General features: G+C 39.4%; 3 protein-coding genes and 1 pseudogene across 6 annotated transcripts; 1 reads left to right on the top strand and 3 right to left on the bottom strand.

The window, feature by feature from the left end:
- Positions 1 to 250: 250 nt before the first annotated feature.
- Positions 251 to 1,359, bottom strand: LOC127375023 (gastrotropin). Its single transcript, XM_051420807.1, has 4 exons — positions 1,191 to 1,359; positions 943 to 1,103; positions 711 to 800; positions 251 to 577 (listed from the first exon to the last, which is right to left on the bottom strand). Exons 1-4 carry the CDS (start codon positions 1,255 to 1,257, stop codon positions 518 to 520), a joined length of 378 nt encoding a protein of 125 aa, XP_051276767.1. The 5' UTR covers positions 1,258 to 1,359; the 3' UTR covers positions 251 to 517.
- A 1,582-nt stretch (positions 1,360 to 2,941) lies between these two features.
- Positions 2,942 to 9,683, top strand: LOC127374883 (NACHT, LRR and PYD domains-containing protein 1b allele 5). 4 transcript variants are annotated; one of them, XM_051420556.1, is made up of 12 exons: positions 2,942 to 3,039; positions 4,200 to 4,241; positions 4,968 to 5,229; positions 5,350 to 5,401; positions 5,682 to 5,794; positions 5,915 to 6,129; positions 6,219 to 6,469; positions 6,587 to 6,715; positions 7,594 to 7,723; positions 7,841 to 7,870; positions 8,402 to 8,680; positions 8,919 to 9,683. In XM_051420556.1, the coding sequence occupies exons 2-11, from the start codon at positions 4,202 to 4,204 to the stop codon at positions 8,674 to 8,676; spliced, it is 1,497 nt and encodes a 498-aa protein (XP_051276516.1). In that variant the 5' UTR covers positions 2,942 to 3,039; positions 4,200 to 4,201; the 3' UTR covers positions 8,677 to 8,680; positions 8,919 to 9,683. The 4 variants fall into 4 exon arrangements, with proteins under 4 accessions (XP_051276516.1, XP_051276517.1, XP_051276515.1 ...); XM_051420557.1 differs by having other exon boundaries at positions 5,679 to 5,794; positions 5,948 to 6,129; XM_051420555.1 differs by having other exon boundaries at positions 5,679 to 5,794.
- A 1,001-nt stretch (positions 9,684 to 10,684) lies between these two features.
- LOC127374884 (octopamine receptor beta-2R-like) lies at positions 10,685 to 12,235 on the bottom strand (annotated as a pseudogene).
- A 132-nt stretch (positions 12,236 to 12,367) lies between these two features.
- Positions 12,368 to 22,436, bottom strand: LOC127374882 (alpha-1A adrenergic receptor-like). The gene is made up of 2 exons (XM_051420554.1): positions 21,011 to 22,436; positions 12,368 to 13,566 (listed from the first exon to the last, which is right to left on the bottom strand). Exons 1-2 carry the CDS (start codon positions 21,981 to 21,983, stop codon positions 13,007 to 13,009), a joined length of 1,533 nt encoding a protein of 510 aa, XP_051276514.1. The 5' UTR covers positions 21,984 to 22,436; the 3' UTR covers positions 12,368 to 13,006.
- Positions 22,437 to 24,193: the final 1,757 nt, after the last annotated feature.

Below are 24,193 nucleotides of genomic sequence, written 5' to 3'. Positions count from 1 at the left end.
TGCCAATAGATCCTCCTAAATGTTACACACTGGACCTTTAAATATCCCTAATACTAAGGATAATAAATCTATCCTCAAACATATATATCTGTTGTATCCTCTTGTTAAATTGTAGCTCGTCTTTGCAGTGAATACGTGCACAAATTACACAGAAAATATTTTTTCCCACTTTAATATTTAGACCTTGAATGTCAGAGACAATTAACACAGCATCAGTGGTGTAAAACAAGTGAATCGCATTATCGTTGGCTATATTTAGGTGATTTTTATTGGGTTAAACATGGACACTAGCACAAACATATTGTTTCATTCTTGTAGAAATACAGTACATAGTTTCACCACTTCTGTCAATTCAGATCTGAAAAGTAAAACAAAATGCAGCCCTGTGAAGCCGAGAGATGTTCCACTTGCTCCTCGCTATTCCTCTTGCTTCAGTAGTTGGAGCAAACATTGTCATGATGTGTTTTTACCTCCCACAGCAGTTTTTCTAATTTGAAGCATGTTGAGTCTCGCAGCGTTAGATCCTCTTGCTAATTCTTTTGAAAGTCACGCCCTTCTCTCCTGGAGTTATGCAGTACTAGAGGACATGGTATGGAAAAGATTAAGATGACTTGGAATGAAAATACAAAAAAACCAGCAACTTTTTTTCAGAGAATTTGTCTCAGTAAGCTTCATCGCTTTAGCACATGTGAAGTGGTTGCTTCTCTTACCATCACAAGCTTATCCTCGACGATCTCTGCTGTGAAGTGGTACTGAGGAAACTCTACTGAAATCTTGCCGCCTTCAAAAGTGACAGGAGCCTGCAGGTCACAGGGATGAAAAGGTCACAGAGGGAAATGTCCAATGAGCTTAACTGCATGAAAACTTTATGACAAGTTGACGAATGCGTGTCAGATTTGCTGTTAAATGACGATTTTCTTCAGGGGTCTGTTAATAACTCACCTTGAAATTGGAGCCTGTCATTGTCTTCAGCTCACACTCCTGGCCCACGCTGAACTGATTGGACCAGGTCCAGCCGGGAATGGTTTGCGTCCAGGTGAAGTTGTTCCCATCCTGGACCACCTCTGTTACCACTTTGTGGTCTGTCTTGGCATTAAGAAGGCCTGTGACAGAAATTCAACACAAAGTTTAAATGACGACTCACATTTATCCATTTATTGGTTAAGTAATCAGTAAGAAAATCCGTATACCAATCGCTTCCAGAAACTCCTCATACTTGTCTTGAGTCTCCAGCTCATATTTCCCAGTGAAAGCCATGATGGTGGAAGAAAGAGACGAAGTGAGGAAGGAGTTGAAAAGAGGAATAAAAAAAGTGGAGGAGGAGGAGTGGCCTGCTGCAGATACTCTCTCTGTTCCTTCTGAATCATACCCACCTCTTCCTTTTCTCTCACATAAAACTCACCATGTGTCAGTCGCACATGTGTGAAAAATGTCAGCCGGTATTTTTCCAAGACAATTTGTTGCATTGTTTTATGCTACAGTGTCGTAACTTGGGAAAAATCCTTGGTATTTCTCTGCTCCTCAGTCTGTCAGAGTCAAGTTATTCCTGCACTTTGCAAGTCTGAGCATGTATGGTGTCGTAAAAAAGAACATAAAATATAGAATAACTGTGTACATGTTACTAACATCCTTTAAATAGAGATCACAGAGGTAGTTTCAGCTTTATGTAATCTGTTTCCTTCTTTGCTGCAGCATTGATTATGAACTGTAAATGTGAAAATAACCTTCTTGAAGTTAAGACATTAAATGTTTCTTGTCAAGAACTGCCTCAAAAATAATAACACTCCTCCAGCATAACCCTGCATACAATGCACATAACCGCGAGTTACAATTATGTGGCTATGTAATGTGGTTGAGCAATTAGCATTTGAGTAATTTGTCTCTGTCCTGCAAAACCATATTACTTTTATGTTAATTGATTAATTGACTAATTACTCTTTCCACATCTCCAAAAAGACAATAAATGATTTGAAATATTGATAGGTAAGGAGATGTTAATAAAACGGTTCAAGACTTCCTCATACTAAATCCAGGCTTGGGGAGTAAAAGATGAGTTACGTAATCAGGATACAAAAAAATTGCAATCCATTACAGTTACAGAAAAAATATGTAATCGGATTACAGTTATATTTAGTAAAATGTGGATTATTAGCAGGATTACAGTTTTATTACATCAGTTTTTCTTTGATCTGAAGACATTTCTATGCTAAAAACATGTGTTTCCATTTTGTTTTCTCAGGTTACATTGTTCTGTTGATTTACAGACTACTGTGTGTGACTGAACGTTGCTCTAAGATGAAAAGATAAAGACTATTATTATTATTATTATTATTATTATTATTATATCTGGTATAACAATTAACATAATGAAATAAAACATGCATTCTGTCATGATCCATAAAACAAACAAAAACAAACAAACTTTAACCTGATGGATTATATTTATTTACAACATTTAAATCAGTCACATTATTAACAGTATAAAGCTCCATATATGGAAACAGCCCCTTGATCAGTGGCAGTCATGAGAGATGGCAGTGTTTCTATACAGTATGGAGCTCAGGTTACATTTCTGGAGAGAACTGGACACAGAGACAGCTCTAAATAAAAAGAATAGCAGGAATTAAGCATTAAGTTGTAGTTTTTATAAGGACACAGAGCCAACTGTTCCTCTCTATTTCCAGTGTTTTATTAAGCTGTTGGTTGTAGCTTCACACTTACAGTACCTGTCAATCATGTCAGGGTGAATTTGAAATGTATTCTTTGGAAAAATGTGCACAAATAAATGACTCTAAGTAGATTACATTGCCTTTACATTGAATTAGGTTTTTAAGATACTTCCGCGTTGGCTTTTCACTTTTCAGACCCGGAAGCAATGTCCGATACACACACACACACACACACACACACACACACACACACACACACACACACACACACACTAAATGTTTTTTGGTTTCACTCCACACCGAGGTTGACGCTCTGTCGGTGGCTGTGGAGACACTGGTTGGCTGCCACAACGCAGACGGACACACTGCGGTAACGTTTTCACACCATTTGATGCAGATTAATAACAATATTGTATCAGGGACATTCAGCTAATAAACTGAAAGGTTTTAATGCTTAGCAACCCGAACAATGACCGTTGCTGTGGTGGGTTTTGACGTTTGAGCTCGGAGAGGTCAAAATCCGCTGGTCAGCAGTGCGCAGAGGCGCAGACTTCATCCTAAATGCGACAGTAACTCGCTCATTTCTGAACCGATTTTCATGAAATTTGGTTTGTTATACATTCTTGGCGTCACCAGCCAAAAAAAAAAAAAAACGTTTTTTTTTACTTTGCTGCTACAATGTTGGAAAAAACTCCTCTTTGTCAAACTTTCACGAACAAATGCTCCTTTCTTGGTTAGTTTCTCCTCACAGATATGGCATCTGGAACAACAGGGACATATTCCAAATATAACACAAATCATTGTTCTTGGAAAACTGGTTTGGTCATTTACCCTCGTTATTGTCATACTCTGAGCATTCCTATACCACCAAAAGAATACGCTTTAGTTTTTGCTTCCTTCTGGTGTCGTAATGCTGATATACATGCCTCATTTAAAAAAGAAGTTGTCTCTGTTCCAAATGTCGTTTCCTACTGGAATAACCTCTATCCAGACCTGGACTGGAGGAAAATAAAATTAATTGTCATGTGTTTGGTGTGATAATAGTGCTTTTATTGTGATCATATGCTGAATTTGTTTGTGTTTTCCATAAATTCATATTCATAATAGCAAACCCAATATATATGTGCAAACAACTTTTTAGTTAAACTTACACATGTATGTTGTACCCTCAACATTGCATGGTTTTCAGTTCCACTCACAATTAATTAAAGTTATATATAATATAATTATATATTTTGAATTCATTCATTTATCTATTTTAAATTTATATGTAGTATTTATTTTTTATTTATTGATTTTGTTGGGTTTTTTTTGCTCTGGACCCTCTGTTGTCTTCACTTCTTTAACGTTCTGAATATGTATCATGTCTCAAAAAATGTTTGGGTAGGAGCGCGGAGATAAAAAATAAAAAATAAAAAAATGGCCAAACAAACTCTCGACTATCCTCTGAATGAGAGTTAATGTGTCAATCAGTACTAACTCAGATATTTTTAAACTGTAGTGTAACACTGTGTCTTTTTATTTTGGCAGTCATGGAGGCAGGTGGACAGTCCTTGATGTCAGATAGTGACAGTGAGTAATTATTTTGTTGTCTGAAACACTGTAAGAACTAGGAAGAAGAAAATTACTTAACATTAAACGTATGTCTTTGATGTAGAAATGTGTTAAATGTATAACTTTCATGGACCTAATAGTTCAGGATTTTACCATAGGATTATCAAACTATTCTTTCTGGTCAATTCTGTTGTTTTTTATTTATAGTGGTGCTTATACAGTATTTTTCGTTTTGAGCAGCGCAGTATGCAGGGTTCAGCATTTGCTCTGTTTCTTTGTTCTAAAATTATAAATCCAAAATGAACACTTTATACGTCTAGTCCCTTATAATTCACAATCAATTCTTTATGTTTATGTTATTTATTTTATCTTTATTAGCTACTGCAGCTACTGCTTCCTGTCTTCTTGGGGTCCACATGCATTGTAAAGTGCTTACATGTGATTTAACAACTAATATGACAATCTTAATGTAATATGAGATGAATGCTCATCAGCTGCATTATAAATATAGAAATAAATAGTTAACTTAACTGCAGTTAACTTGCTGCCTAATATATCCCACCCACTGAAAGGTGCCATCATAACGAGATAATCAGTTTTATTCACTTCACCTGTCAGGGGTCATAATGTTATGACTGATTGGTGTATTTATTAAATGAAGCCTCAAATCCAATGAATCACATACAATGCATTTACCTGTTACATGAGACATATCAATGTTATTTTTTCCCTGCCTTCCCTCAGAGGAGCACTTCGTGGATAAACATAAGGTTGAGTTGATCTTGACTGTGCAAAGCGTTGATCCAATTTTGGATGAGCTCCTTACAAAGGGGGTTATTCAACATGAAAGTTATGACAAAATCAGGGCTCTCTCGACTTCGGTGGAGAAGATGAGGGATCTCTTTGAAGCTCTGGAAGCTGTTGGAGTTGGAGGCAAAGACATCTTCTACAACATCATTAAGAAACTGCAGCCACATGTTATTGAGGAAATCTTCAGTCCCTCGCGGTGAGGCTAATTCATATACAAAAAAATAGTAAATAAATTAGTATAATGAATGTTTCCTAAACAAATTGGAGAAACTGACTACAAGCACCATAAGTAATCAGTTGTTCTTTACCATTTCAGAATTGTTTTTCAATCTGCAAAGAGTCTGCCAGAAAGCAGCAAGAGAGGTTCAGTGAGTAGATCCATAGCTATCTAAAGCATCCTTTTTGACTTTATCAATAATTAGTAGTTCATGCCTCTCATCTCTTTCTGTTTTAATTTTGATATCTATGGATGGATGATTACATTCAAGAGTCAATATGTAAGTGAATATAATTTAAAGTTTTAAAATTAGGCTTTAATACCCCAGCAGGTAATTTGTAGATATAATGAAATCCTTAAAGACTCTACAAACTACATACTATCACAGTTAAAGATATACAGTGAAATTAGACTTTATCTGTTTTCAGAAGCCTTTCATATCTTGGACCTCAACAAAGATCGTAAAAGTAACACGGACGTCCCCTAAGGATGACTGGATTAAACTTGAGCCTGAAGTGAACTATGTGGATGCTTCAATTTACAGGTAAAAAACGTTTTCTAAAAACAAATAAAAACAAGGCATATTTTGTTGTCTCTTTACATGAACAATATTAGTTGGTCTTTCAGTGCAAAGGGAACCAAAGTTTTCCCTTTCATAAATTAGCCATCAGTCTGAAGCAGGTAAATTTGAATGCAGTGTCTCTGGCTTGCGCTGGGTTTGTAACGAAAAGATCAGCCTAAAATACCAGTTTGGCTTTTGGGAGGAACACAAGGAGAGACTGGAAACCATGCAATACATTGCTGGAGGTCCCCTACTGGACATCACAGTCACTGCTGGAAAATTAGATGAAGTATATCTGCCGCACTGGATCTGCACAGGTAAGCAGCAAAATATAATAATACAAAAAGAACAACTTTAATGATGTTTAACTGCATGTTTGTAAAAACCTTAATGCTCTTCTATGCAGATGACATCCCTTCAATATTGGACAAGTTTGCGGTTCTGCACATAGATGCCTATGGAGATGTTGTGGAACAAGTGTCTGAGGTCACACCATCCCATGTTAAGTTATACCAACCAGTTTTCTCTCCAAGAGGAGTCCTGATGAAAGCGGGCTTTCCAGTGAAAATTAACTGTAAAGTGTTAATATACAAGACCAACAAAGCCTTCCTCACACTACATGTTTATCTGATCCCTTGTGATCCTGCTATACAACAGGTTATTGGATATCCTACTGTCACCATATTGATTCATACTTCAAAACACAGACACCAATGTTGGCTACTGGAACCTAAGCTGGAACGAAGCTTTTTGTGTTTTTTTTCCCCACCACAGATGATAAAAAACAAGGAATTATCCAGTGGACACAAAATGATCCCAAAGCCATACCCAGTGAAGGCCCTGAAAATGCGTGACCGTTTCATTCTCACAGCTGATACGGAGAGTGCAGAAATTTACCCTGAAGTATGGTTTGAACTGTCTCTTAGCTATTAAATCTAAGTGAATTATAGAAATATATATAATACTGTAGGATGAGAACACAGGAACATGTTGTTCAATGGAAAAAGAAACGTAATATCTAATATAACTGAGATGATGTTGCTAAGAGAGGTTGTTTGTGCTGATTATTGATAGTCTGTATTTTTATCATCATTGAAACAAACTTAAAAATAAAGTCTTATCTTGTTATCACACTAAATTGGTATCTTTGTGATAAAAGATTAGACATCAATACCATTTGTTATCTTGAAATAATGAGGACCTTCATTTGACAAACAGCAATAGTTTGACATTTGTTAACATACTGTCTTACTTAAAGTTAGATGTCAGCACACTAGAAAAGACTAGAAATGGGGAACTAGCTACACTGGCTCTGTTCAAAAGTATCTGGCCACACCGCCTACTTCTACCTGCCTTGCTGAACTGCTGTTGCAGTGCATCTTGTTGAATCTCTAGATGACACGCTGCTGCAGCTGTGCTTGCACCACGCTGCTCAAGTGGGCTGTGTGGCTGCTCCAACCTCTTAATGTGGGCGCCAAATGAAAAGCTGCTCACCAGGTGGTGTGGCTTGGCCATAAAGCTGGCATATTAACATGTTGTACCTTGATCACTGCGCTTCTCAATCACAACATCCTGTTTTTACAGTACTGTTATTGTTAGGATTAAACATAAGGATTAATGCTTGGACAGAGCCAGGCTAGCTGTTTCCCCCCTCCTTCCAGTATTTATGCTAAGCTAAATACAGCTCATGAGTTGAGTGTGGTATCAATCTTCTAAAAATAATAACACCTTAAAAATTGGCACAAAGTCTAATTCTGTTCCTTTTTTCCTATTATATGCAGAAATTAAAGCTTGCATATGAAAGCAGTGACCCAAACTTCTTTGAAGTGTTCATTGAAAATCCAGACAGTAACTTCCAGCTCACACTCAGACATGGATCTGGACCAGTGTGGACCAGTGCAATTCGAAAAGGTCAGTGGTTATAAATAATTATTATGCTACTGTATTTACTCTACCTATATATTGGCCGTATTTATCTCAAATGCCTTATAAATAAACACCTATTAATTTTTTTGCATTTTGTTTCAGATGACTACGGTGATATTCAGGTGGTGTACGGTAAGACGCTGTATATGATGAGTGTTTTGAAGAACTACAGTAGTTTAAGTGTCATAAGATCTGCTGTAGATATTTCACATAAAGCTGACAAACACAATCTTGGTATGGTGTGACAGGTTTGTTATAAATTAAAATTTAACACCACAAACATTAATACATCGTGATAGCATATATGGTATTCTTCACAGAAGAACTGAAATTGTTTATTAAACGGTAATATTAATCATTCAAATCTGCTCCAGATAATGAATTTAAGACCTTAAAGCTGCAGTAATCACTGAAAATGTCAAAATGTATTTGTTTATTTACATTTGAATGGATCGTTTTTAAACCCAATGTTATTGATTTCTTTTATCTGACGGAAAAAAATCAATACCCATTGATAAAAAAATAAATGCATTTCCTGGTTACTTGACCCATATTAATATTACTATGTTAGGAAATGTATTTTAATGGCCGTGCACCATGAAACCACCTTAGAAGGGTCACAATTTGAGTCTTTTTTTTCTCTTTTCACTTTTATTGTTTTAGATAAGGAACTTGCCAGCGTGAGGTCTAAACTTGTGGTTAAAATGTCCAGAGAAGTTATTAATCAGCTGCTGGATGACCTTTTAGAAGATGGTGTCTTAAATGACGAGGAGAAAGACTCAATACTTCACAACAACAGGGCAGACAGGGCACGCTGCCTCATTGACAAGGTGAAGATGAAAGGATACACAGCCAGCAGGAAGATGTTTACTCACCTTCAAAGCAGAGACCCTACACTGTGCGCTGAGCTGGGGCTGCCCTATGGTCTACCTGTTTAGCCAGGTAAGGTTTCAGCAGAACTGGTCAACATTGATGAGCTTGGGAGGCCTTTATCTTATTTTTTATTTGAGTGGTTTGACAAAGTAGTATTATTCTATAATATCAACAATGATTTTAGTCCCTGCAAAGGTCCTGAGCTTGTGCATATCTTTCTGCTTTCTGACATGAGAGGTTCAAAGTGTAGTGCACAGAGAAGTATAATTTAACTTTACAGTGATTCTGTATTTTTGTGTTCCTGCAGTCTACACTCATCCTGCATTGGGAACAGAAAAAATGAAGACACTCCTAAATCATTATGCAATGAAAGCCATATCAGGTGACTGACATGAGTCACGTTTTTATAATGAATATGTAGTGACCAAATTAATCATATTGCTGCTTCTTATCTGCTGGATGTCTATAAGCAACTGTTTTCTAACATGTTTGTAAAACAATTTTATATTTTTAACTGTATCTTGTTGACTAAATACATTATATAAATTGCAAAATTAATCTGATGAATGTAAGATTCTTTTACAAATATTAGTTCAGTTTTATGAAAGTTATGTACTGATTTGTTTTTGTTGTTGGATATAAAGTGCAGTGACTTAAAGGTGGGGTAAGCTAACAGACCCTAACAGATACCATAATAACAAGAGCACAGCAAGTAATGTAACTGATGTTAATTCTGATGTGGGTTTGCTAACATGCAGAGAGGATGAGGCGGTTTCCTAGAGCCAGCACACCAGCACCAGACAGCGATACACTCACAACTCTCACAACTCGCTACTACAGCAAACATCACAATAACAACATATCTTGGAAACCTAGAAAGTAAGATTAATGTGTACGGGCAAGAAATTTAACTTTTACTGTTGTGTGGCTCGATCCAATGTTTTTCATGTACAGAACCAGAGAGCATTTTTAATTAAAATTGCATTACCTAGAATCACTCACCCCACCTTTAAAGTCTAATTACAGTTTGTTGATTTTGTAATTTGATTTTAATAAAATATTTCTTATAAAATGTTGTGGCTGATGGTATTTTTTCTCTTCTGGTATCACTATGATATTCATGACATTTAAATTGTATGTTACCGTATTCTTACGACACACAACATATATCAGTGGTTTATATTTATAAAAACAAAGAAAGAATGAAAGAAAGTAGGGTAAAATTGGGAGTTCCTCCTCAACTCAGTTGACTTGCTGAAATTTAAAAAAAATGAAAGTTCCTGAAACTCCGTAGAGATTTTAAAATAGATAGAAACTGGCCATATGTGGGCAGGAGGTTTTATCTGTACCAGGCCTGGGGAAACCTCTGTCGCTGATGATCCTTAATGTATGGTAATATAGTTTGAACCTTGCCTTCAAGCAAAACTAAGTGGTTGGAAGCAGTGCTTAAAGAGCAAGCCAAAGCAAATGGCTTGGACTGAGCCACACAACACTAACTTGTTATTCTAGCCAGGATTTGTGTGTCAGGTAACATTAAATTACTTGCCCATGGACACTGAGCTTACTTTGTAGTTTGCCAAGATACGCTGTTATTGTGAAGTTAGCCGTAGTAACAGGAAAGCTGTGAATTATCGCTATCTGGAGCTGGTGTGCTGGCAAAGGGAAACTCATCTCATCCTCTCTGCATGTTAGTTTCAAAGCAGCAACTTTAGAGACAGTTTACAAAACTACAACCCAGCTAATGTTAGTTACATTACTTGCCATGTCATTCTTTGTACTATATCACAGTCTTGGTCTCATGGTTTTGGATTTCTCTTTAATTGTTACCCAACCTTTAACTCACTCCACAAAGATCTGATGTAACCTTTCTCACATTCCTACATGAAACTAAGTAAATATCATCTTTCCATTGTGTTTTCTGCATTGGTTTTACTGTTTGAGGTTTGACTTGTGGTCTTTTAATTACTTATCTTCTAGTTTTCTGCCTGGAGATTTGTCTGCTACTGCTTATTTTGATGAACCAGCTCCAAATAATTGCATACCAGCAGTGGTGGAAGTAGAAACAAGCATTCATTCGCATTTTCTTTTGCTGATTTACTTAAAACTCAGTTCAACTTTGCAATACATTTGGATGGAAACACACACTAACTCAGACTAATCTCACTGTGAAATGGATGATAACAACTGTTTGTGCTTGTCTACCACAAAGTAAGGAATCCTGCTCTTAACTGCCTTCCCAAAAGCCCACAGTCTAACATGGCTGCAAATACATGACAGTAGTTCTTGTTGAATAAAGCATAGAGGAAAGGGTTCAAAGAAGAGTTAGCATATCCAAGCCACATGGAGGACTCCAGAACCAGGAGGCTGATACTGTAGGACTTCAGAGGATGGGCTGTATTAACACATAAAAAAACAGAACAGGAAGACCCCCATAATCCGACCCAGTGTCTTAACAGCCCTATGTTCCTTCTTCAGAGAATGTTTTTCCACATGAGCCTGGACTCGTCTGGTGGAGTCAGTCCTCAGGGGCTCTGGTTCATCTGAAGCTGCCCACTATGGTGATCAATTGCATGGATCCACCTTGCTTGTCCCTGGGCTGCCTTTAAGATTTTCCCATAGTCAAACAGCATGAAACCCATGGGAATGAAGAAGGAGATAGAGGTTGCAAAGGCCAGATGAAACGTGGCCAGACAGGTTTTGAGTATCCTGCTGAGTGTTGCTGCTTGCCACGTCAAGAGGCAACTGAGTGTACATGCAGAGGGAGATGCAAACGGAGGAGATGACCAAAGGCAGAATCCAGCAGAGCCACAAGCCTAGAAAACATTCGAACAGGGTAGCTCAGTGGATCACACACTGCAATGTATTGGTGTCAGGCAGCTGAGATTAAACATGGAGGACATACAGAGGGTGATGTCCAGCAAGAAGTGTGCTCGGGCAGAAGCAGCCAGCTGCCGATGCAACGTACCAAACTGAAAGGCATCACCAGCACGGTAAACAGGAAGTTCGCCACTACCAGGAAAACCACTAAAGCATTGGTGGATGTCCAAAAGCTTTGGAAATGTGCCACTGTAACAGAGATGAAAAGATTTCCTTTCATGGCAAAGTTGGGGATGTGTAGAAGGCACAGCACACAGACTTTAACAATGGTGCTCTGAAGTAAAGCAAAATTGCTGCTGTCATTAATCAGGCTGTGGTTATCTGAGGTGTCTGGCATCGAAATCACCATCAGCCACTCAATATAAATCCATTTAGGTCTTCAAGTGGATGCCTTCCCTTTCCCTCCAGTGCCGATCATGTCTCACTGGTTAATCTAAAACTCCCTCTGTTCCTTCACCATATGGAGCTGCATGCAGACTCTGTCTATGTCTAGTATTGATCCACTGACAAAACAAAGCCCATCAGGAGTAAATAATTCCCTGGGATGTACCAGAAGTCAGTGGACCATGAGGTAAGTGAACAGATACAGTTAGATGTCTCATGGCTGACCTGGGATTGAAGATCCCTATCTACCTGTCTACATAAACAATAAACCCTCAGACTGATCTCTTGTCACTGGAAATGTTCTTCTAAATAACAGCCTAGTGTTTGCTCTTCGCCTCAGACACTCAATACTGAGCCCCTCTCTTCACTCAGGACACAGCCCAACTTAAAACATATAACATCCATTGATCATCAGACTGACATCTAAGATAATATATAATGGTCATTTCTTTTCACATCCAGTAAGTAGAGTTACAGAGAGAGTTTTGCCAAAAGTACCATTTGAACAACGTTCTAAGTTTATTTGTGTTTCGATCACATTTCTAATATTGATATTCATAACTTTTTGAACATCAAACATACAAACAAGATCATATCTGATGATTGTGCGCACAGCAGATAAACCAGGTTATATTTTATTACCACAACATACCATGAAGATATCAAGTGACTGCAACAGAAAGGTGATCATTTGTCTTATCACACATTTTACACGAGTCAGGCTCTTGGTCATGTTCAGTCTTTTTTTGATCTGAAGGGGGTGAAGGGAAGGCTGTGAAAATGTGTCCTTTTTCCTTTTTAAATTAATTTTTAGTTTAATCAAAAAGCATGCACTGGTCTTCCAGTCCCAAAGAGGGCGGCGAATAGTTATTTTGTCTTGAACTCTTGAACCTTCCTGTCTATGTCAACCACAGATACAGTAACATAGACAAAATACTTCTGATACAGCAGCATAGTCAGTACTCTTCACCTCACATTGACCACTAATGACATTGAAAATCCACTGACTGACGAATGATCAAGGGACCATGTACAGTGACTGCAGTAAATCTGTGTAACCCTACATCCACGCTCTGTTTGTGACTTTAATCCCTGTAAGGAACTAACAAGTCATGTCTCAGTAAGACTCAGCAGTCACACCTTGTCATCAGGCATCATGTTGTCTTTGTTGCCCTTATCTCGATTCTTCCCAAAGGAGAAAGAGAAGACACCACCAGACGTCTCCTCAGCTTGTTTCCCTCCTCTTACCTGCCCTCTCAGAGTTCCCTGCTGGCAGTCTGCGGGGCTGCCAGGCAGCAGGTTGGGTGTGGAGGGAGTCGGGGTAGTGGCCCTCCAGATGTATAATGTTTCCCCTTCAGGGCAAGGTTGGAGACCCTTGCTCAGGTAGCTAGGGCTTGGACTGGCTGAAGAGGGCAGGGTACGCTGGCTCCCGTTTAAGCAGCTGGAGTTGTGATCCGCTGAGCCTTTGCGTGAGTGTCCGGACGAGCTGAAGTTGGAGGAACGGTAATTGTATGCCCTCCAGCCAGGACGTTTACGCTGATGACACTGGCATCTCAGGATACGAATGAAGGCCAGCTTGAACTCGCGGTTGTAGCAGGGGTAGATGATGGGGTTCAGGCAGCTGTTGAAATAACCCAGCCAGAAGATCACTTTGAAGAGGACATCAGGTGGGCGCAAGTTCACATTAAAAGACCCTGGAAACATAGAATAGAGAGAGAGAAAAGGAGATATTTAATTCAATCATTAGTGGGCAGTGGCTTTGTACAGAAGCCTCAAATTAAGACCTTAAAGGGTCTGAAACCCTTTTTTCTCAAACGTTTACTTAATATGATACATATACAGTATATATATAATATATAAAGTTATAATATACAATTAGGGTTATTTCACGTTCAATATTTCTGTCTCGACTGTTTTCTCTGTCTCTCTTTTCACTAGTTTGAGTGAAAACTAGTTTTGAAAAAGGAGGATTTTCACCCACTTCTGCTCACCAATCAGAAATAAGCAACATTTAAATCAAAATGGGATGACAGTTGTGGGGTTGTTGCTTATATTGGTGGTACTATCAAACAAGTCTGATCAAACCACACAGACATAGCGCAGATGCATGTTGAGTATTTGAGTGTTAAACTCAAATAATACTTAAAGATGTTTTTTCTAACTTCAACTTTTGATGGTTACTTATTTAGTCATGAAGTTAACCAGCTAAACTTGTCTTCCAAGTGTATAGGAGAAACTACAGTGGCCGCAGAAAATGCAAGGATTGTGGATGTTCACATAATTTCTGATATTTGATCTGTTTAATGTGCGCAGTATTGGATCCGTGCAGCTTGACGGTTATTAGTTTTTCCTTTAGCTCTGTTGATCCTCTCTTTGACTGTAGGTTATATTTTACCCAGCAGGTGGCAGCATTCATTAAGAATAACACAGGACTTCACAGCGAGACTGTGGGCAGACAGGATGTGAAGCCCAACAGCGAAAGACCAGAGAGGGCACGAGCTATTTATCATTAAGTAAAGACTTTGTGCTTCCTTTTCTCTAAACACGATGCAGCCGCTCTGTCACAGTTCCTCTGGAGGACTTAGGAGGAATAGAGATGAGGGTGGGATGATCCTGAATTCCCTTTCAGATAAACACACTAGGGGAGAGATGCTTCGCTTCGAGCAAAGGGTAGCTTTTTAAGTTGAAGTTAAATAGCACCTTTTGTGTAAGAGGTTACACTGCCACAACAAACCTTCCCTTGCTTGCACCTGCAGATGTTTTCAAGGAGCGTTGCCTTTGGGAAGATAGGATGTAAGGTAGATTTAACAAGGACCTCCCCCCCATCCTAATGATTACAAAGGATTCTAAAGCAAGTTTTCTGTGTATGCTAGTGAGTGAGTTCAGCTTGTGTTAAACTGCAGTAATCTGCCCTTCTGGTGCTTTCCCTCCTCCCGTGGCCAGGCTTAAATAGAGGAAGAATATCTTACAAGCTAATGAGGTTAGAGGGGAAGCCTGGAGATAAAAACAGGGAATTTATAAGCAAGTGTGAAATTGGTGTGAAAGTTGTGTATTGGTGTGTGTTTGTGTGGGCAGATGTGAGTAAAACTGTGTTTCTCTACACCAACCCACATTTTAAAATTAATATCTCAGTCCTGAAGAGGCTGATGATGCACTATAATCTCAGGCTTTCAAGTGTGAAATTACCTCTGGTAAAATATTACAGGCAGACAGATAAGACACCTTAGTGTGGTTCTTCATGAATATCAGATCAACAGCATTACCAACTATTTCAAGCGATACAAGGTCTATTATTTAGTACATAGCCAAGGGATTAAATGTATTATTGGCTGCAAATAATGATAACAGCCTGAAGGGAGTTGTGTCCAGTTAATGAGTTGAAAACAATTGTTTTGGTTTGATACCATAAAAACCTGCGCATATGTGCAACCATGCAAACTTGACAATTTGACAACACAAACGCGCACACACAAACAATGCCCAAATTTGTTAACCTAGAGGAAAGTGATAAGAAAGTGATGTGACAATATATGGTAATGTTACTTCCAGCTTCATATAACTCCTGAAAGCACTACAAACTGTGTGTGTGTGTGTGTGTGTGTGTGTGTGTGTGTGTGTGTGTGTGTGTGTGTGTGTGTGTGTGTGTGTGTGTGTGTGTGTGTGTGTGTGTGTGTGTGTGTGTGTGTGTGTGTGAGATGAAAACTGTAGATGAATGGGTCTCTTCTTAGTGCCTGGTATTTTCACATGCTATTTTCGCTTCTGGACAGCCACTTAAACGTGATTACATAACCGTGTGAGTTATGTCTGTTATTAGGATACAAAGTACGATGGAGTGGAATTATAACTTGGTCATTCTCTCATTTCTCACCCTGTCTCTCTCTTTCCTTCTCCCATTGTCTGTCTTAAATAAAGAAAACACAAATAATGAATACCCAATGAAAGATAGAAACAAGCATTTATATATACTACTATATATACTATATACTTTATTGAGCAAAATTGTGATTTTTACTGTTACTGTTTTTAACTGACTGACCATAAATCAACATTTTTTTAAACAGATAACTGTATTACTGTTAGTAAATTGTAGAAATCCTGAAAAGAAGGCTATGTGCTGCTTCAAAATGTCCCAGAAAAGTTAAATCATCAGTAAATATTTATATGCTCTGTACTAGGAGTGATACCGGCATTTTTTTCCATTATCCATTTATCTAACAATTATTTTTTTCAATTAATGTGCAAGAAAATTTGAAAAATGTCCATAAAAATTAGTTTTACCCCAAAGAGACAATGATATATTCTTACTTATAGGTCTATAAAATACATTCAATTTACAATTATCTAAACAAAAGAAAGCAGCAAATCCTCACATTAATGAAGCCGATACCAAAGAATGTTTTGGCTTTACTTGAAGACTGAATTTACTTATAGATTAATTTAATATAATCTTATTCGATGCCCAAACGTATACATTGCTTCTTTCTTGTCTTTCCAAGTCTTTCTATATGTACTGTGAGTCATTTATAAACCCTACAGATGGGATATGACAATGCATCATACCAGGACAAACACAGCTGTGTGGCTCCACCTGGCTGCCAGGAAGGGCCCACTGTACATCTAAGAGGCCCTAGCAGAGACCAAAAGGTGGGTCACTGCCTGCATGGTGTGTGTAGGAACTAGAAAAAAGTCTGGTTGACAAAAGACCTTCCTGTGGCCAGATATGGTACCTGTTTGTGTGTTTAAGTTCTGTGTGAACATGGTCCATTTTTGTCCCTTGAAGAGTGTTTATGTTGAAAGGCTATAGAATAAACAGCAGACGATACAAGGCCTTGGCTGAAAGACAATGGTATATGATAACTGTGGGAGGGGTTGTTGTTGGTGGTCTCCCCCCTTCTGTTAAGAGAAATGTTTGCACCTCCTTCCTCAGGACAGGCACACGTACACACATCTCACTATGAAACACAGGAACATCTTAACAAAACAAGGCATCCTGTTATTCTTGCTAATTGCAAGAAGCAATGCCTATTCCGTGCCATGTAGACTGCACACACACACACACACACACACACACACACACACACACACACACACAATCTGCTCTCCGAAAACTCACACGTCCTGTTTCATACACACCCTTAAATATGATTAATATGTCTTTATCTAAAAGGACAGAAGTGTTATTGCCCGCGCAGATTTCTTTCAATGAAATCGTATCATGAAGCTATTTCTGGAAAATTGGGTTGACATCCCAGGGACCCTCACTTTCACCCCCACTGCCCTGTGGTCCCTCCAGCTCAGCTCTGCCATCTCCTTTCATCTTCATCGCTTTGACACTTAGCACTCTCATTATTTCTCCCCTTCAAAAACCATTTCATTAAACCACTCCCCCCCTCCAACCCCCCTGCTAAGTGTGGGGGCCGGCCAGCTCATGTAACAAAAAAACATGCACACACGTGTGAGATGCACATTTGCACGCAGACACAGGATCTCTTCCAAAAACACATAAACACAGTAACAATTGGTTAACACCCCAAAGTGTTGGTTCCTCTCACGTATGGGCTCGCACCAGTTGCTATTTGTGAGGCCTTCACAGGACATTGGTGCCTGCGCTGGGTGTTAAAGAGCCGCAGGACAATGTGTGCAATGAAACAACATGAGTATCCCCTGGGGACTGACGATTTCTCTTCAGCTGAGTGTCGAGCAGAGAACATGAGAGAACAGCTCATTGAAATACTGAAATGTAGACGAGTCGCTCCTCTGAATCTTTAATGTTTTACACGTTTTAAAAGTATAGAAAACACTTTTTACACTTTATGACAATGCTTTATTGCTTGTAATAGTTCTTTGTATGTTTCCTTATCTTGGCTTTGTTGCTCATTACGCAATTAATCGATTAGTTGATGAACAGGAAATTAATTGGCAGTAATTTTGATTAACAATGAACTTTCAATTAATCAAGCTGCTTCTAAAATGTGAGGATTTGTTGCTTTTCCTTGTCTTACGTCATAGAGCTTTCGAGTATGAAGGCAGCACATTGGACATTTTTCATTATGTCCTCACTTTTTATACACTGAACAATGAATCAATTAATCCAGAAAACAACTGGCAGAATAATTCGGTAATGAAAATTAGTTAGGTGCAGCTACGGCTGCATGTTTGTGAGAAGGTGTAGTTGCTGACAGCTTGTGTCCTTTTTCTGGCATGTTTTAAAGCAATATTGTGCTAATAGTTAGTATTATAAACATCTTTATGTTTTTTTTATCACTCAATTTATTCTGTTTTTTTGTCCCTTATAAAAGTCAAAATCAATAAAATGTTGTCTTAAAAAGTATTCTGACCTAAGTTTTTTATGACTGCTCTATAACATCAAATTGAAATATTTAAATGTGTTGTGCATAATTTCCTTCTCAGTCAGCATGAAGTACATTTCATGCTTGGAAACCTGAACAATGTTTAACTGCTCAACATACTGTTGTAATAAAGACCTGCTGGTGGGACAGTGTCAATAAAATTACATTATTGTCAAAGATAAAACCGATCAAATATAAGATCTATAAATATTGTGAAACTTTGGCTGCTTTAATCCCGCCTGGCCCCTGAAAAAGCCTTTTTTGGTCACTTTCTGCACTAGTCTGATTATTACAGTGTAATTAAGCTGTTATGGTGTCATTTTTTTTCAAAATGTGATAAAAGAATGTGTGTTATGAAATAACTTTAAATTTAGATATGTCACCCTTACTGACAAACAAGCTAAGTTGGACACCACTCAGAGAGCGTGTATAAAATTTTGGGCTGCTTTTTGTCCAAGGACACTTGCCTGGAGTAACACTAACTTAAAAACTTTGATGTAATGTTTATAATCTTGAAGTCTGTATACCTTACTTTGCTCCCAGTTAAATGCGTAAAAGGAGACACTGAAGAGGAATGACTCGAACTGGACCGCTAGCTGCATGTTTGCCATTTATGTACAAAAACAAAAACAAGGTATTTACAGAATTTGAATCTGTCAAGTTAGCCATTTATAAAGGAGAGAGTTCACATATGTCTTTAAGCCGCATATGGTTGAATCATGGGGGGTTAGGGTCAGAGGTCGCAACGGCTCTTTCTGGCAAATTCCAGCCTCGGTTTCAACATGCATTTAAATCTAGCAAAGAAGCTGCAGCCATACTGACACAATCACTCAAAGCACACATGAACATATATATTTCATACATGCACACATATATTTTGAGCATCCTTTGACACAAATTAAACTTTTGCCATCTACTGCCACCAGCGCACACATCGCCAACCAGAAACCCCCACATACGTTACATATCAGTGACAGTGTGCAGAGGAAGGAGCAGGGTAATAACAAGTGTGAGACAGGAAATCCCACTCTGTGGGTGGAGGCTAATGAATACTCAGGGTGCAACACCAGGAGAACACCGCTACCCTGTCAGACTTTTAGTAGTTAAGTTCAGACGGAAGTTACACAAGAGAGAGCAAAGGCACAAACTTAAATAAAACTCCTTTTGGAAACAAACGAAGCTCTAATGTTGGGAAGAAAGCAGTTTCAAGTGTATACTTTGACAAAGTGGAAATACTGTTTAGATGCAGAATTCCCCACCAGAAGACTGCTTTTTCATTCAGTGAGGGCAGTTACAAATTAGCATGAAATAAGGTTTTATGGTGCTTTGTCAAAGTGTATCAGTATGCTACACCAGACACTGTACAGAGAAACGTACCCTCCGGGGTTTCTTGGCAGTTTGTTGATTAGTGTTACATAAACAGGCCCCTCCTGAACCTCAAATCCGCCTCGTATCTGCTCTCAGAAACCTCTCAGATCTGAAAACCAGAACTTTGGAAAATTACATTTGGTATGGGCTTATGGTATCTAAGAATGCTTTGAGGCAAAATAATCCCCACTATGTGACCCTGCATAGTGATCTTGCCCCAGGTACTAATGTGTGTGTCCATGTGAGGATGTGATGAGCTGCTGCTTGAAGCCAGGGGGATAAACACATTCCCATATGACCACATGTATGCATGTCGACAGACAAACACACACTCACATATGTGCACAAACATAACTCACAGTACCACGAGGGATCAATGGCAGCCAGGGAATCAGGGAAACTATCATCTAAAGAACAGCAGCCATGCTTGTAGGTCAGACTCCATCACTTAATGTTCTCTTAACCTCCTTGCCACAACACAGCCAGCGGCCTGAGCACTTCACCACAGAATATATTGTTTAATTTCCTCTGCAGTTTTCAAAACAACCATGACAGTGGGGTGTTGAATGTGTGCCAGTCTCAGTGGCATCAGGGAGCTCCAGCGGGCCCCACAGGCCTCTGAATCAACCGACCAGAGCAGAGGGAAGCCATCTAGTCTTCACTTGGCACGCTTAAGGAGTGTATTTGTTGCACCAAGAGATGAACTGAGACTCAGGGGATAATGCAAAGACAACACTAATAATGTTTGGATAAGCTTCAGAAGAATTCCTTCTAAGCTTCTTAAAAGCATGTTTCATCCCTTACTATGGGCCCTGAATTTAGAGACTGTAATGTCATATTGCTTTAGCGTTGTGGCGTGAATGGTGCAGAGTTGGAACATTTTACAGTTGGCTCAAATTTAAAGTCATAAAATCATATCATCATCTTCATCATCATCAATCGTATCATCATAAAATACGAAGCAAACTAACTTGATTGCATAAACAGAAGCTGTGAGGTTAGAGAAATAACATAGATCAACTCCCACTGTACCATAAATTGAATGCTGCATTAATAATTGGGTGATGTTATTTCTTATTCCTGCAGTACAGAAAGTCCACTACAGCATATCAAAGCCCACTTCTAGTGTTGGTGACAGTGCAGAGCAGTGAATGGTACCCAGGAGGCTTTCCCAGTGCCAGCTATTGATATGATTTACAAGGCCTGCAGCAGCCTTTAACTGCCTATTTTTCTAACTTCATACAGACATTTAAATGACTGTAATATCTTCTCTGCAAGCTCATTAACTAAATGAAGTTTTTAAATTGGAAGGGGGGCTTTGAGGAAAATGAATGAGGGTTGTATTTTTGTAAATGGCCGAACATAAGTTTCATTGATGGCAGTGCGACAGACCACAGTATAAACGACTCACTGAACCTACCTATGGGTAAGGCGAGAAAGAAGGGCAGCCAACAGAGCGTAAACATGCCGACCACAACTCCCAAAGTTTTTGCCGCTTTCTTCTCCCGGGAGAATTTCAGAAGTTTCACCGTGAGGGAGCTTCTGGCTTGGTGCGCGCGGCCCTTGCCGGTGCCTGAGCTGCCGGGGTCCTCCTGCACCTGCGAGCCCTTGTGGATCCTGAGGGTCAGCTCGCTGGAGTTCATCCTCTCACGCATCACACCGGCTTCCAGGTTCTTAGTGGTCCGTTTGGCGACTATGTACACCCGGCAGTACATGGCCAGAATAACGACGAGAGGGATGTAGAAGGAGCCGAGGGAGGAGAAGAGCGCGTAAAACGGTTCCTCGGTGATGGGGCACACCGTGTCGTCCGGCGACGGTGGCTGCTTCCACCCAAACAGAGGTCCAATGGAGATGACCACCGACAGCGCCCAGACCCCGAGCATGGCCAGCAGAGCCCGCTTCTCCGTCACGATGCCCGGGTACTGCAGCGGGTAGCTCACTCCGATGTAGCGGTCGATGGATATTACGCACAGGCTCATGATGGACGCGGTGCAGCACAGCACATCCACCGCTGCCCAAATGTCACAGAAGATCCTGCCGAACACCCAGTAGTCTAGGATCTCCAGCGTGGCGGACACCGGCAGCACCGTGGTGCTCAGCAGCAGGTCGGCGATGGCCAGGTTGATGATGAAGTAGTTTGTCGGGGTGCGCAGGTGCCTGTTGCACACCACCGAGAGGATGACGAGGATGTTACCCGCGATGGCGAACACGATAAAAGCCCCAAGCACCAAACCGAGCGGGATGGCTCGGGTGAGGTCCACCTCGCTGGGTTCCGTGTGGTTTCCCCCGGAGCTGTTGGTAAAGTTGACCGGGGAGGACGCACCCGGAGTCCCGTCGAGTTCCGCGGAACCATTTTTCCACAAGTTTGTGACATTGTCAGTGCTCAGACTCATTTTGACTCAAGAAGTCCTCCATAGCAGGTTTCAGATCACTTGTAACTGCAACTCACGAAAGAGCTTTACCAAACATAAATAAACCGTCTAAATAGCCAAAGTCTGCATGGTTTAACTGCGTGGTTGCAATTTCATTTCCAAATCAGCGCTGAGAACAAACGCTCACTGTGCAGCAGTACAGTCCCCATACAGTCCTTCTCCCTCCACTCTCCTGAGGCTCAGTGAAGAAGTGAGGGGGGCAGCAGTCATCTCCTGCCTCCTCTGCACCACACACAGCTCTGCCATGTACTGACCAGACATACCTAAACTCGAGCCTATGAAGCGCGCATGACGCATCGTTACATGAAGAGCCGTGACTCCACAGAAAGCGCAACACATATATTTGCATCATTTTACCCAAACATGCGGGATTGAGTAGAGATTTGTGCGTTTTGTGAGAAGCGCCTCTTCGGTGTCTTGTATTTGTTTTTCCTCACTGTGGGAGGGCGCTTAACTGGACAATTACAAGTGAAAGACTTCTGAACTTTTTTGTCGGCTTGTAGTTTGGAGTCCCATAAAAAATGGCACCATGCTTTAATGGCAGCAGAAAATAAGAGCAGTTATAATACAGAAAACTCAAACTCAAGGTATTCTTGAGCATATACCACTGTATGAAATAAGATCTACTCCATCTATGTGTGGTCCTCAGAAGTATTTAGGATGTTCAGGCACGCCACTTAAAAGGTTAAGCCTTAAAGGTCAAATTAACTAAGTTCAAAAGTAGATAACAAAATCACATACAATCCCCTCTGCTATAGCAGGTGTTTATCTCCTATTTTGGTCAAATGCAGGAGTTCCTCAAAGTAACCTCATTTTGGATATGAGCTCAGTTAGTGAGGAGTGACTTAATGGACTGAGTTCAGAAACATGCACATTCCTAAAACTGAGGTTTCTCCTGGTTAAGAGCTTTTTGACTACTGATGATCGTGAACACTGGTGGAGGACAAAATACCAGCAAATGTTTCTTATGATAACCCGTGGAAGAACTGTAATATAAATAAATATAAATAAAATGATTCAATGTAAAAAAAACACAAGTTCCCTCTCATACAGAATCTTTTAAGCTCTGTTAAGCTGTTCTTTATTCATCCACCAGGAGGAACTTTAAGATTTACGATCACTCAGTGTCATGTTTTTTTATTCTTCCTCGTTAATATTTATTAGAAACATAAAACAGTCTTTATATTCTTATGGTTCAATGACTTCATTGTCTTTTTTACTAGAAATGTTTAGGTTATCTTTTGAACCAGGTTATCTCAACGGTCTGGGATGTCATTAGAATTTGAATAGATTTAATTAAAACCAGCATATTAAGTGAGTTTATTCTCAATATTCATTCTCCATTCTGTAATAATATGAAGCTTCTCTAGAAAGGTACACTTATAGCGTGAAAGGTGTTGTTTTTAATCCAACCAAAACCTTGGCCTCTACTCTGTTTCTTAACTAGCTTTACTTTTTCATTCACTTCCAGCATTTACCTCCTTACTTCACTGCTGCGCTCATCAAGTTTTTAATGCTTCCATAACAGTATGTGTAAATGATGGTGTGAAGAACTGGAGAAACACATTGTTAAAATTATGTAAAAACTAAATGTGCCGTTCTCTGAGATGTACTTGTTCCTGATGATTGATGTACCTAATAAAAGTTGCATTATCATAAAATTTTACTTTTAACAGCTGAACTGTAATTTTGCACATTCAGAAGACTGGACAGCATCCGTCTCCACAGACACACAAAGGAAACACAAACCAAGAGTGAAGGAGAAAGTAAAAGCATTTATTTATTTTCCTAGGCTCATTTCAAAAGGTTTATTCTCAAATTATATTCAAAAATAAATAAATAAAACACAGGGATGGAATTAAAAAGAAAATAAATTAATGAATGTCTCTTTGGTGTTCACCTCCACCTTCCTCTCAATTATGTCCCTCCCTTAAAGGTTCACTGGGGAGTTTTTGACCCCTAGTAGCACCTGGAGCTGTTCTTCTGGGTGGGTCCCTGTTTGTTTGGATGTGCTTGCATGCACATGGTTTCACACTACAGGTGACGGCGAGAGGCCAAGATATGCTAAAATAGGCATAAAAGAAGATATGCGATTTTCTGAGTGACACTGAATGTAAACATAACTTTTGTTGGTTTATAAGAAAACTCTACAGAAGCCGCCTATATGTTAA

The sequence above is a fragment of the Dicentrarchus labrax genome, unplaced genomic scaffold (assembly GCF_905237075.1).
Source record: "Dicentrarchus labrax unplaced genomic scaffold, dlabrax2021, whole genome shotgun sequence".
Classification (NCBI taxonomy): Eukaryota; Metazoa; Chordata; class Actinopteri; family Moronidae; genus Dicentrarchus; species Dicentrarchus labrax.
Note: the sequence above shows the minus strand (reverse complement) of the source record. Positions and strands in the feature narration are given on the sequence as shown.